The 12327-nt window shown below is 45.5% G+C and overlaps 2 protein-coding genes across 2 annotated transcripts; one reads left to right on the plus strand and one right to left on the minus strand.

The window, feature by feature from the left end:
* Positions 1 to 1821: 1821 nt before the first annotated feature.
* Positions 1822 to 10073, minus strand: LOC133459364 (olfactory receptor 2K2-like). The gene is made up of 4 exons (XM_061739256.1): positions 10069 to 10073; positions 5666 to 6058; positions 2528 to 2754; positions 1822 to 2177 (listed from the first exon to the last, which is right to left on the minus strand). Exons 1-4 carry the CDS (start codon positions 10071 to 10073, stop codon positions 1822 to 1824), a joined length of 981 nt encoding a protein of 326 aa, XP_061595240.1.
* Positions 10074 to 10433: 360 nt separating this feature from the next.
* Positions 10434 to 11838, plus strand: LOC133459365 (olfactory receptor 2K2-like). Its single transcript, XM_061739257.1, has 3 exons — positions 10434 to 10810; positions 10960 to 11186; positions 11483 to 11838. The coding sequence occupies exons 1-3, from the start codon at positions 10434 to 10436 to the stop codon at positions 11836 to 11838; spliced, it is 960 nt and encodes a 319-aa protein (XP_061595241.1).
* Positions 11839 to 12327: the final 489 nt, after the last annotated feature.

A 12327-nucleotide genomic window follows, 5' to 3' on the forward strand; every position in this document is an offset into this window, starting at 1 on the left:
AGCAGCCTCTAGGGGGGGCCTTGTTTTGCCTGACGTATATCAAAAACTGATGCCGGCAGCACGCTCACCTGAGCGCCTGTGTCGCACAAGAACTTGCGACCGGAGATGGAGTCTGTGATACACAGCAAGCCTGCAGGTTGGCCGACACCCAGGGCTCCTACCGAGTGGTGGCCAGTGCGTTTCCCCGACGCACCAAATTTGCATGGAGGTAGGCATTTCTTGGCTTTGCTGCCGAACTTGGCGTGGTAAAAACACATCCCTGATGGCTTTACCCGGCTGACCACAGCAGTGGCGGAGACAGAGAGCGGTTGGAGCACACAGTCATCCACGGAGGCAGTCGGGACGTCGCCGCAAAACACTTCTTCCCAGCTAAGAAAAATGTGTCTGCCTCCCCGGCCAACTGGCGAAAGTCTGTCTTGACAGAGTTAGTCACGGCTAAACGGACATAGTCAGGGAGCTGTTGCAGGAAAAGTTCCTTAAAAAGGAAACATGGCTGGTGGTCGCCAAGCAGAGCCAGCATGTGATCCATCAGTTCAGAGGGCTTCGAGTCACCAAGCCCAGGCGGGGAAAACAACTGGCGAGCGCGTTCAGCTTCAGACCGGCCAAATGTCTCCTTCAGATGCACTTTCAAGGTGTCCTACTTGTCAGCTGCCGGTGGATTTTCAATGAGACTCACCACCCTCGCCGCGGTTGAGTTGGAAAAAGCTGCTACTACATAGTAGTATTTGGTGCTGTCCGCCGTAATCTCAGTGCAAACTGCGCCTCTGCCTGAGCAAACCAAGCGTTAGCATTCTGCTCCCAAAACTCAGGTAATTTGGGAGAAACTGGGCTAAATGGGGGAGCTATATAAAAAATGGGGGTGAAATGCTAAGATAGTATAAGACATGAAGAGATCTAACTGCACCTAAAAGCTTACTACTCTAAATGCTGGTCAATGGATTATTTGACGCATAGATATATGGAGGACTCAACAACTGAAAGGGGAGCACTTAACGTTTTTTGTTCGTTTATGTATGTCCTTTAATATTTTTTTCCTTTTTGTGTACATGTTGAAGTTGGTGTCTGTCTTATGTCTATGTATTTTATTTATTTATATGTATTTTAGTTTTTTTGTTATTGTTATACTGAACGTCACTAAGGTGTGGCACATTATAGAAAAATAAAGTATAAAAAAAAAAAAATTGAGAAACTTAATTTGTTGCCATGTTGCTGTCTGTCCAGTTAACTCTGGAAATGTCCAAAGAAAATCGGGGTCACCAATGTAGGAGTTTGGGAACAAAAGATGTTTGAGTTGTTTATTTCAGTCTCTCGTTACAACTGCCCGTCACCAACGGTAACAGAACACTAACTGAAAACTCATCGTCATCAGTAATAACGGCTAGATTCTTGTGAATTCTAACCTACTGAAACTAAACAGTGTCCTGCTAGTGAGTGGCCACTACACGCCCATTAATGCAAACCATTAAATGTCAAATTTTTCGCCAGGCCTGGCTTGCGTGCAAAATTTGGTGACTTTTGGGGAACTATCAAATATGGACCAATCAGAAGAAGGGGGTCTAGCGTCGCCAAAAAGCGCACCCCCCTTCATCTGATTGGTCCATATTTGATAGTTCCTACTTTCTGCCATAACTTTTGAATGGTTTCACATAGAGAGTCATGGGTGGTGTCGTCTGACTCGGTTTTGAGTCCTTGAACATAATTGGTGCAAATTAGCCCCGTCCCTTCATCTGATTGGTCAAATATATCAAATATCAAATGCCAGGGAGCCAGCGCCATTTTTAAGAACAAAATAGTCAAAGAAACTCAGTCACAGCGAGTTTGTCAGCTTTTATGACCGACTCTGAGAGAGAAACGCCCTATTATTCTAGCACGTAGGTCTTTACTGACCAGTCCGTAGATGATGGGGTTGATGGCAGGAGGAATCATGATGATCATGATGCTGAAGAATTTCCTTATATTTTGAGTGACAGAGGGGAACCGTAGACTCACAATTATGATCATAGAAGCTATTTCATAGAGCAGATACACAACGAGGTGAGGTACACATGTCTGCAAAGCTTTGTTGCTGGTGCTCCTGTCAGTTCTGCCTTGTTTAAAAGAAGCTCTCAGGATTCTGATGTAGGACAAAGCAATGATGACGAAGACCCCTGTACTCAAAGTCCAGGTCATGACCAGACCTGGAAAACATAAAAAGATGCCGGTATTACCCTGCAAACATTTGTATTTAGGTGTCCATGTGAAACATCAATAGGCTGAATTATTGTAGCCTTACGTTCATGTCCACTGGCTCTGTTTTAGCTTCAGGTGAATTCCTGTCTTGGGTTTGCTTATGTGTGCTTATTTGGTTGGCCCAAATGAGACTCATATTTTTATATACATTTTTATAATGCTTATTAATCACCCACCTGAGCATAACCATGATGAACAATTCACATGGAGAAACATGGAACCCACAGACTCATATGGGGCCCACTCAACCAAATGCTGTGTGAGTGATTTAGTATCTTGTTTGGGAAAATGAACTGACCGTAGATGTTACTTGTTGGGGTGGCAATGCAGGCCAGGTTTAAGATGCCCCGGTTGCTGCAGTAGACGTGTTTGATGGTTCGGCCACACAGCGGTACATTCATGTGGAAGCTGAAGAGCACGGCTATGAGCAGCAGGGCGACAATCCAGGCCAGAGCGCAGCAGATGTGCAGCCGAGCCGACGTCATGATGGCGTGGTACCTGAGAGGCTCACAGACTGCAACGTACCTGCCCAAAAAACAATGAGTCCAAGAAGTAAATCTTCAACATTTACCACTTAAAGACAAACTGTGCACTCAGGCATGCACACAAGCCGGCATTTCATCCTTGGTCCAGAGTAGTTGGTGTCCATTTCTTCATAAACATGTCAGAAATACTGACTGGGGAACAGGGAAGCGGGGGTAGCGGTCTAATCAGAGATGCCCAGACCCAGACTCACCCCAAACACTTCCTCCAGCTATTCAAGGTAGTATCTGCAATCTTGTCCTTTCAGTCATTACCCAAAGTTCATGACCATAGGTGAGGGGACGGGGTGTAGATTGACCAGTAAATCAAGAGCTTTGCCTTTCGACTAGCTCCTTCTTCACCACGGCTGTCTAGTACACCGACCACATAACTGCGGACACTGCACCAATCTGTCTGTCAATCTCACGCTCCATCTTTCCCTCACTCGTGAGCAAGACACAGAGATACTTAAACTCACTTGAGGCAGGACCTCTCCATCTTATACCACCCTTTTCTGGTCAAGAACCATGACCTCGGATTTGGAGGTGCTTCTCATCCCATCCGCTCCGCACTCCACCCCAGCATAACCTGAAGTGCTAGCCCAATGAAGCCAACAGGACAACATCATCTTCAAAAAGCAGAGATGAAATCCTGTGGTTCCCAAACCGGACCCCCTCTGGCACCTGGCTATGCCTAGAAATCCTATCAATAAAGATTAATAGCAGAACCGGTGATAAAGGGCAGCTCTGCCAAAGTCCAACATGCACAGGGAACAGGTTTGACTTACTGTCGACAAAGGTTCCCATGTGGCTCTATCGGCTGTTGATAAAGAAATCAGCATTAACAGTTTAATGGCAGTGTGAACATCAGAAGGAGACGTATGCAAATATTTTAAAACATTTCAAACATTTTGTCACCCATTTGTTAACTAAGTGGAGATCCTCTGTGTATGTTTGCGCCTGAAAAACTCAGCTTTTACTGGATACTACTTTTGTACTAACTCATTATTAAAATCACCTGCGGGCATCACCTCTTTGAAAACTGTCATGGTTTTATAACCTCATTGGAAGCCCTAAATTATTCACATGGTGCATAGCTGAAATGCATGAATAGCTGTATAATTACAGATTACATGAATTTAAAGACAAATGGCATGAAATAACACTGTCTGCAACTGAATACCAGTAAGAGTAATTTTATATATCATATATAGGTTTTTATAGGTTTTTTAAATTATTTTCTATTATATATGATTAGTTGATTGTGTTCTGCTAATAAAAGAAGTCAATCTGTGTCAGAGAAAGAAAATTCAAGATGATTACATTTCTACATTTCTAATCATCAGCCATTAAGTATAGACAGTTGCAGGTTTAAGAGTTACACCCAGGAACTGCTAAGTATCAGCAGGTGTGTAGGAGAAAAGCTCAAGAAAAGCTGATGTCTATCAGCAATGGTCTTAGAGAAGCTACTCTTACTGGCCATCAATCCAGAAAGAGTATAAAACCACTTCCCAACTATCTGGAGTCCATTGTACTACACCCAGTAAGATTTTTCAGGACGGCTGTAAGTCTTTCCAGGAGTGAATGTCAGAGCAAGTGTCATCCATGTCATCAGAGTTTAAAGTGCTAGGACAAGTACAAAATATCCAAGCTCCATCTCGGAGCCTACAGGCCTCACTGAGCATGTTAAATGTTTAAGTCCATGAAAGTAGAATTAGAAGACTGAACCAGTTCAGTTTTTTTGCAAGAGTTTCCAGGAGAATCTAAAAGAACATGGAAGTGTGACTGAAGTTCACAAAACTGCATCTGAACAAACCAGCAGACTTCTGGAACAATGTCTTCTGGATAGATGAGACCAAAGTGGAGATGTTTGGTCTTTATGTCCAGAACCATCTTTGGAAAAAACCAGCAGAAACACCAGAAACACTGTCAAGCACTGTGGTGTAGGGATGATGGTCTGGACCTGGATACCTGTCAGTCATTGAGTGGACAGTGAAGTCCTCTGTAGATCAGAATCTTCTAGAGACAAATGTGAGGACATCTGTCTGACAGATAAACTAGGTCATGTGACAGGAAATTATCCCAAACACAGCAGCACATCTACATCAGAATAATGAAAAATAAAAGAACCTAGGTTCTGGAATGACCTGGTCAAAGTCCAGACTTGAACCTGGTTGAGATGCTCTTTTTTCAGAAAGCTGCAGAGTAGTGAATTTCCACAAATCTCAATGACCTGAAGCAACGTTGGAAAGAAAAATGGACCAGAATTCCTCCACAACCATGAGAGATGCTGATGAAATCAGACAGGAAACATCAACTGAGAGTTCCTGCTGCTGAAGGATACATACACTGTCTCAGAAAATTAAAATATTATGATTTTCTGTAATGCAATTACAAAAACGTCATGCATTCTGGATTCATTACAAATCAACTGAAATATTGCAAGCCTTTTATTATTTGAATATTGCTTATCATGGCTTACAGTTTAAGAAAACTCAAATATCCTATCTCAAAAAATTAGAATATTCTGGGAATCTTAATCTTAAACTGTAAGCCATAATCAGCAATATTAAAATAATAAAAGGCTTGCAATATTTCAGTTGATTTATAATGAATCCAGAATGTATGACATTTTTGTTTTTTTCATTGCATTACAGAAAATAAAGAACTTTATCACAATATTCAAATTTTCTGAGACAGTCCTGTATATGGCATGAAAACTTTTCATGTGAGATTTTCCAGTTAATTATAAATATTAAAATTTGTTAGGATATTAAACAAAATGTACAAATTTGCAGAAAATGTAAATGCGCCTCAAAAGAATGCCTCTTTAGAAAAATCACATGCATAAAGCTCTTTGAAAATCTGAGAATTTTCTTTTTCAAAGAAGAAACTTATGTTTTGCATTTTATTACCTGTCATATGCCATCATGCCCAGGATCGTCTGCACAGCGGCGCCGTACGTGTGCACACAGAAGCCCTGGGCGATGGCCGGGGCATAGGCGATCCTCTTCTGTCCCATCAAGAAGTGCATCATGAGGCGAGGCAGCACCGTCGTGGCCCCCAGCAGATCACAGACCATCAGGTGACAAACCATCACAAACATGGGTCTGTGCAGGTTTTTGTTCATGAAGATGACACACACCACCGCACCGTTCCCCAACAGCACCACCAAATAGGTCAGAAGAACCAGGAAGAACAGGAGAGGACCGTAACCTGGAGGTACATCGAAGCCCTCCAGTTCAAACACGATCGGCTGCTTGAGGGGAACGACCATTGTTTGGTTTTCCATCCAAAGCAGTATGACTCTGTTTAAGAAAACAAAACAAAAACTGGAATGTTAATGCCTTTTAGATTAGTGAGTTGTCAGACAATGCATCATGCTGTAATCATTCTTGTAAAAAGTTATTAAACAATTAAACTCTAAGATGTACTCTTGGATGTTAGTCGCTTTTGATAAAAGTGTTTGCTAAATGACAGTAGTGCTAGTAATAGTAGTAGTAGTAGTAGTAGTAAAATAGAATAGAATAGAATAGAATAGAATAGAATGGAATAGAATAGAATAGAGAGCCTTTATTATCATTATAATGATACAATGAGATTAGGCAGCAGCTCCATAAAATGCACACATGTAAAGACTATGTAAAAAACAAAAGTAGTAGTAAACTCGCAGCATCACGCAGTGTACCTCCAAAACATGCAACTGGTTCTAAATGAAAAGACAGTCCGAGAGGAATTCACCGTCCAGAGAGACCAAGTTTAAAGTCAAACCATGACAAAACTGTAGTCGGGGAGAACATAGAGTCTGTTCTGTCTTTTAGATCAAAGCACATCGTCCTTTTAATGCCTTCACTTCATGTCTGATGCCTCCCCGGTATCAACTGCACCATGGAGACACCCAAATCCCAACCTGAAACACCATTTCATGAGTTGGGACTTTGTCACACTAATAAGGTTAAACCTGCAGATTAACAGTTCAGAACATAGTTCTTTATTCGTCAAATAACATTCATTTATCTTATGGGAAGATGCAAGTGTGCAAAGGTTAGTGTCACCTCTTTTAATACAAAAAGTTTTGTACAAAAACATAAAAAATCATCTGACCATAATGGATCAAGCAAATGGGACCTCATATAAATAGAAAAACAGCTTTTTCCAAGCCCAATTGACCTGTCAGTAAGTCCTGCTCCCCTAAGTTACTGTTGCTAACTCAGACAATCCATCAACAATATTAACTGTCTAAGAGAGTTGGTCCATTTGTGCGTGATAGCTCCAGGACCCTGATTGGATCCAAACTATAATAACTAGGGAACCTGATATTAACTAGGGGACCTAACAACAACTAGTTGACCCGATAATAACTAGTGGATCTGATAATAACTAGGAGGACCTGATAATATCTAGTGGTATTTATAACAACTAGGGGGACCCGGTGATAACTAGAGGGACCTGGTGATAACTAAGGGAACTGATTATAACTAGGGAGACCTGATAATAACTAGAGGACTTGATAACAATTAGGGGCACCTGATAATAACTAAGGGACGTGACGACAACTAGTGGGACCTGATAATAACTAGAGGGACCTGATAACAACTAGTGGGATCTGATGATATCTAGTGGACATGATGATAACTAGGGGACCTGATATTAACTAGAGGACCTTGTCATGGTTAGGTTGTTTTAGGACCCAAGTGCAGGAGCCAGAGGGAGGCTGGAGGCAGGAGTTCTCAAAACAAAAGGGATTTATTCCAAAAAGGCAAAACAAAGCGCTGCAAAGCAGGATGAACAAAAAAAACCAGGATCAAGAAAAAGGTACGAGGAGACATGGAGGAAGACACAGTACGGACCGACAGGGAACCAAGGAATGACAAGCCACACACGGCCAAAGTTCCGGGGGCCGACCTCGGAACCGGGCAGACCAGCGAGACAGCTCGGGGGGGCGTCCCCGAGGCCTAGGCCTGGGTCTTGGCGGGGGCGTGACGGGGATTCTTGGCGTGGCTCGGGGACTTGACAGGGCTCGGGAACCTGACGGGGCTCGGGAACCTGACGGGGCTCTGGGACCTGACGGGGCTCTGGGACCTGACGGGGCTCTGGGACCTGACGGGGCTGCGGGACCGCCTCAGGAACAGAGGGCTGCGGGACCGCCTCAGGAACAGAGGGCTGCGGGACCGCCTCAGGAACAGAGGGCTGCGGGACCGCCTCAGGAACAGAGGGCTGCGGGACCGCCTCAGGAACAGAGGGCTGCGGGACCGCCTCAGGAACAGAGGGCTGCGGGACCGCCTCAGGAACAGAGGACTGCGGGACCGCCTCAGGAACAGAGGACTGCGGGGCCGCCTCAGGATCCGGAGTCGGGGCTGACAGGAGGCGGGGAGCCGGGACAGGAGCAGACAGGATGCGGGGAACCGGAACAGGAGCAGACAGGATGCGGGGAGCCGGCGTCGGGGGGCAGAGGATCCCCGGAGCTGCCCGAGTGGGGACCCGTGTCCGTGGCGCTGGCTGCGGGGGTACCCGGGTCCGAGGTGCCGGCTGCGGGGGTACCCGGGTCCGAGGTGCCGGCTGCGGGGGTACCCGGGTCCGAGGTGCCGGCTGCGGGGGTACCCGGGTTCGGGGCGCTGGCCCCCCCTCAAGGGACAGATCCCAGATGTCCCCACAGTCCACATCCAGGGCGGGCTGGGGGGGGAACACGGGTCCTCGGAGCTGGCTGAGGGGGGGCACGGGTCCTCGGAGCTGGCTGAGGGGGGGCACGGATCCTCGGAGCTGGCTGAGGGGGGGCACGGGTCCTCGGAGCCGGCTGAGGGGGGGCACGAGTCCTCGGAGCCGGCTGGGGGGGAACACGAGTCCTCGGAGCCGGCTGGGGGGGGATACGAGTCCTCGGAGCCGGCTGGGGGGGGACACGAGTCCTCGGAGCCGGCTGGGGGGGGACACGAGTCCTCGGAGCCGGCTGGGGGGGGACACGAACCCTCGGAGCCGGCTGGGGGGGGACACTAACCCTCGGAGCTGGCTGAGGGGGGTCCGAAACCATCACCGGAGGAGGGGCTGATGCGTCCGGGACCACCACAGGAACGTGGGAACGTGCGTCCGGGACCACCACAGGAACGTGGAGAGGTGCGTCCGGGACCACCACAGGAACGTGGAGAGGTGCGTCCGGGACCACCACAGGAACGTGGAGAGGTGCGTCCGGGACCACCACAGGAACAGGGACAGGTTGGGGCTGGCGCTGGCGCTGACGCCGTCGCCGTTGCCTCTGCAGGCTCCTGGGCCCACCCAGAGCCAGGCGTGTTCCCCAAAAGGGGTCCCAACACTCACGCACGTTTTTAGCCGCTTCACGGCAGAGGAAGTCCAACATGGTGAGGTACTCTCCCGCTGGGTCCACTTGGTCGGTCCGTTCTGTCATGGTTAGGTTGTTTTAGGACCCAAGTGCAGGAGACAGAGGGAGGCTGGAGGCAGGAGTTCTCAAAACAAAAGGGATTTATTCCAAAAAGGCAAAACAAAGCGCTGCAAAGCAGGATGAACAAAAAAACCAGGATCAAGAAAAAGGTACGAGGAGACATGGAGGAAGACACAGTACGGACCGACAGGGAACCAAGGAATGACAAGACAAGATATACTGAGGGGATAACGAGACAAGACGAGACACAGGTGCGGACACAATCAGGGCAGATGGGACACAGGCGGGGCAAGACAGAACTGAAACTAAAACTGGGAGGAAGTGTCAAAACCCTGACAGACCTGATAATATCTATTGAACTTGATAACGACTAGTTGACCCAATAATAACTAATGGACCTGATAATAACTAGGGGAGCTGATAAAGACTAGGGGGACCTGATAAATTACTAGAGGGACTTCATGATGGACCTGATAACAACTAGGGGAACCTGATAATATTTTATTAATTATTCTGTATTAGTCCGAATGTTTGTAAAGAAACACAAAATCACATTTTCTTCTGCCAGCGCACCCAACTCTGAACTGTACACCCCTCCACCTTTCAAATCAAACTATACCCACAGTTACAGTGGACAAAAGACTGTTAATAAGACACAGGAGTCACGGCATGATCAGTGATTTACCTCCAACTCCAAAAGCTTATGAGCTCAAATCTCTCCATCAGTCAGAACTACAGAAGATTCTGGACTGAAGTGGAAAAAAGCAAGAAAAATATGTCAATTTTTCCTGATTCAGGCCATACAGAAATCTCAGACATAAGTCTTCTGCTCTGGAGACCAGTCTCATCCTGGTGTTTCCATGGTACAGATGACACCAAGAAGGCATCAAAAACTAAATGAAGTCAATAAAAGGACAACACACCCACCTCATCAAGTCAGAGCAACATCCGTCTTCTGATGGACGGATGGACATCTCTTTCATTCAACATTAAGCCTCTCTTCTGTTGATGTGTTTGAATAAAAGTTCAATTAAAAGTTAAATCTCTCCTAAACTGATTCCATTAATGTCAGTTGTTTCTTTTAGAGGTAATGTTGAATGATCTCTTTTCAGTACTTAACTGTAAATGATACTGAAAAGTGTGACATGTATTTATGTGTTTAGCAGCTTTTTATAGGAGTTTGTTGCAGCAGGTTTATCTGACATCATCACTGTCTGATGTCTGAGTGCTTACCTGCCTAAAAGGGTTTCATCTTCCTTTATCTACCTTTTATTTTACAGAACCAAACTTGGATGGAAAACCAAACAATGGTCGTTCCCCTCAAGCAGCCGATCGTGTTTGAACTGGAGGGCTTCGATGTGCCTCCAGGTTACGGTCCTCTCCTGTTCTTCCTGGTTCTTCTGACCTATTTGGTGGTGCTGTTGGGGAACGGTGCGGTGGTGTGTATCATCTTCATGGACAAAAACTTGCACAGACCCATGTTTGTGATGGTTTGTCACCTGATGGTCTGTGATCTGCTGGGGGCCACGACGGTGCTGCCTCGCCTTATGATGCACTTCTTGATGGGGCAGAAGAGGATCGCCTATGCCCCGGCCATCACCCAGGGCTTCTGTGTGCACACGTACGGCGTCGCTGTGCAGACGATCCTGGGCGTGATGGCATATGACAGGTAACAAATTCAGAACATCAAGAAAAATCCTCACAGATTCCTTTTTTTCTTCCTGGTGTTGATCTTCCAACAGAACTTTGAGACCTCTGCTGCCAACTTTCCGGAGTAGAAAAAGCTGTGGATTTACTTCTTGACTTGTTTCTGTGCAGGTACGTTGCAGTCTGTGAGCCGCTCAGGTACCACACCATCATGACGTCGGCTCGGCTGCACATCTGCTGCACTCTGGCCTGGATTGTCGCCCTGCTGCTCATAGCCGTGCTCTTCAGCTTCCACATGAATGTGCCGCTGTGTGGCCGAACCATCAAACACGTCTACTGCAGCAACCGGAGCATCTTAAACCTGGCCTGCATTGCCACCCCAACAAGTAACATCTACGGTCAGTCATTTATCTGAGAATTAAGAGTCGGATCGCTGCTTTATTTAAATGAATTCTGTACAGGAAAGAGAATTTGTCACAGGTCAGGAAACAGGCATTGACGGGACACAGTGCAAAGGATCAGGAAAGACTGTGTGAGGGAAGTAAATCGGGTCAAAGCAAACCAAGAACAGATTTTGAAAATAAAACAGGAACTATCCAAAACAAAAACCATGACAGAATTGTTGAATATCCTGTCATCATGTCCCACCGATGCTACTAAGCCAAAAATGTTATTTTTTTTAAATGTTTTCCAGGTCTGGCCATGACCTGGACTTTGAGTACAGGAGTCTTCGTCATCATTGCTTTGTCCTACATCAGAATCCTGAGAGCTTCTTTTAAACAAAGCAGAACTGACAGGGGGACCAGCAACAAAGCCTTGCAGACATGTGTACCTCACCTTATCATATATGTGCTTTATCAAATAGCTTCTGTGATCATAATTGTAAGTTACAGGATACCCTCCATCACACACAACATTAGGAGCTTCTTCAGCATCCTGTTCATCGTGATTCCTCCTACCATCAACCCCATCATCTATGGACTGGTCAGTAAAGACCTGCGTACCAGCATTGTGAAGCGTTTCTCCATCAGAGTCGGTCATAAAAACTGATCCTTGATCCTATCTTGGATCTATCTTAGACAAGAAAACTTTTGAAGATGATAGTGGACCAGTCATTACAGTTAACAAAAACTGACGCTGAAACTGAAACTAACAGTGACAAAATAATCCTGTTCAAAGAAATAATGTTTTTTATTAAATTGAAACGAACAATGCAGCACTAACTGAATTTGTTTTGTTTTCTTTTTGTCTTCATTCCCTGTTTTTTATTTTTTTGTGATTAATTATTTTAAATAGTTAAAAGAAAGAATAAAGGACTTTTGTTCTTTGTGGAAATGTTGCCATCCCAGATTTCTTTCTTTAAGTCAATACTTAAAAAACTTAAATAAAACTGAAATAATCTAACAAACTGAAACACTAAAATAAAAACTATTACAAAATTTAAAAAAAACTATTCTATCTCTGGATTGGCTCCCTGGCATTTGATATCGGGCCTGCTGCAAATGGTGTACATAGTACATGACTGTACAAAGTTTAGTG

This window comes from Cololabis saira, chromosome 14, assembly GCF_033807715.1.
Source record: "Cololabis saira isolate AMF1-May2022 chromosome 14, fColSai1.1, whole genome shotgun sequence".
Lineage (NCBI taxonomy): Eukaryota > Metazoa > Chordata > Actinopteri > Beloniformes > Belonidae > Cololabis > Cololabis saira.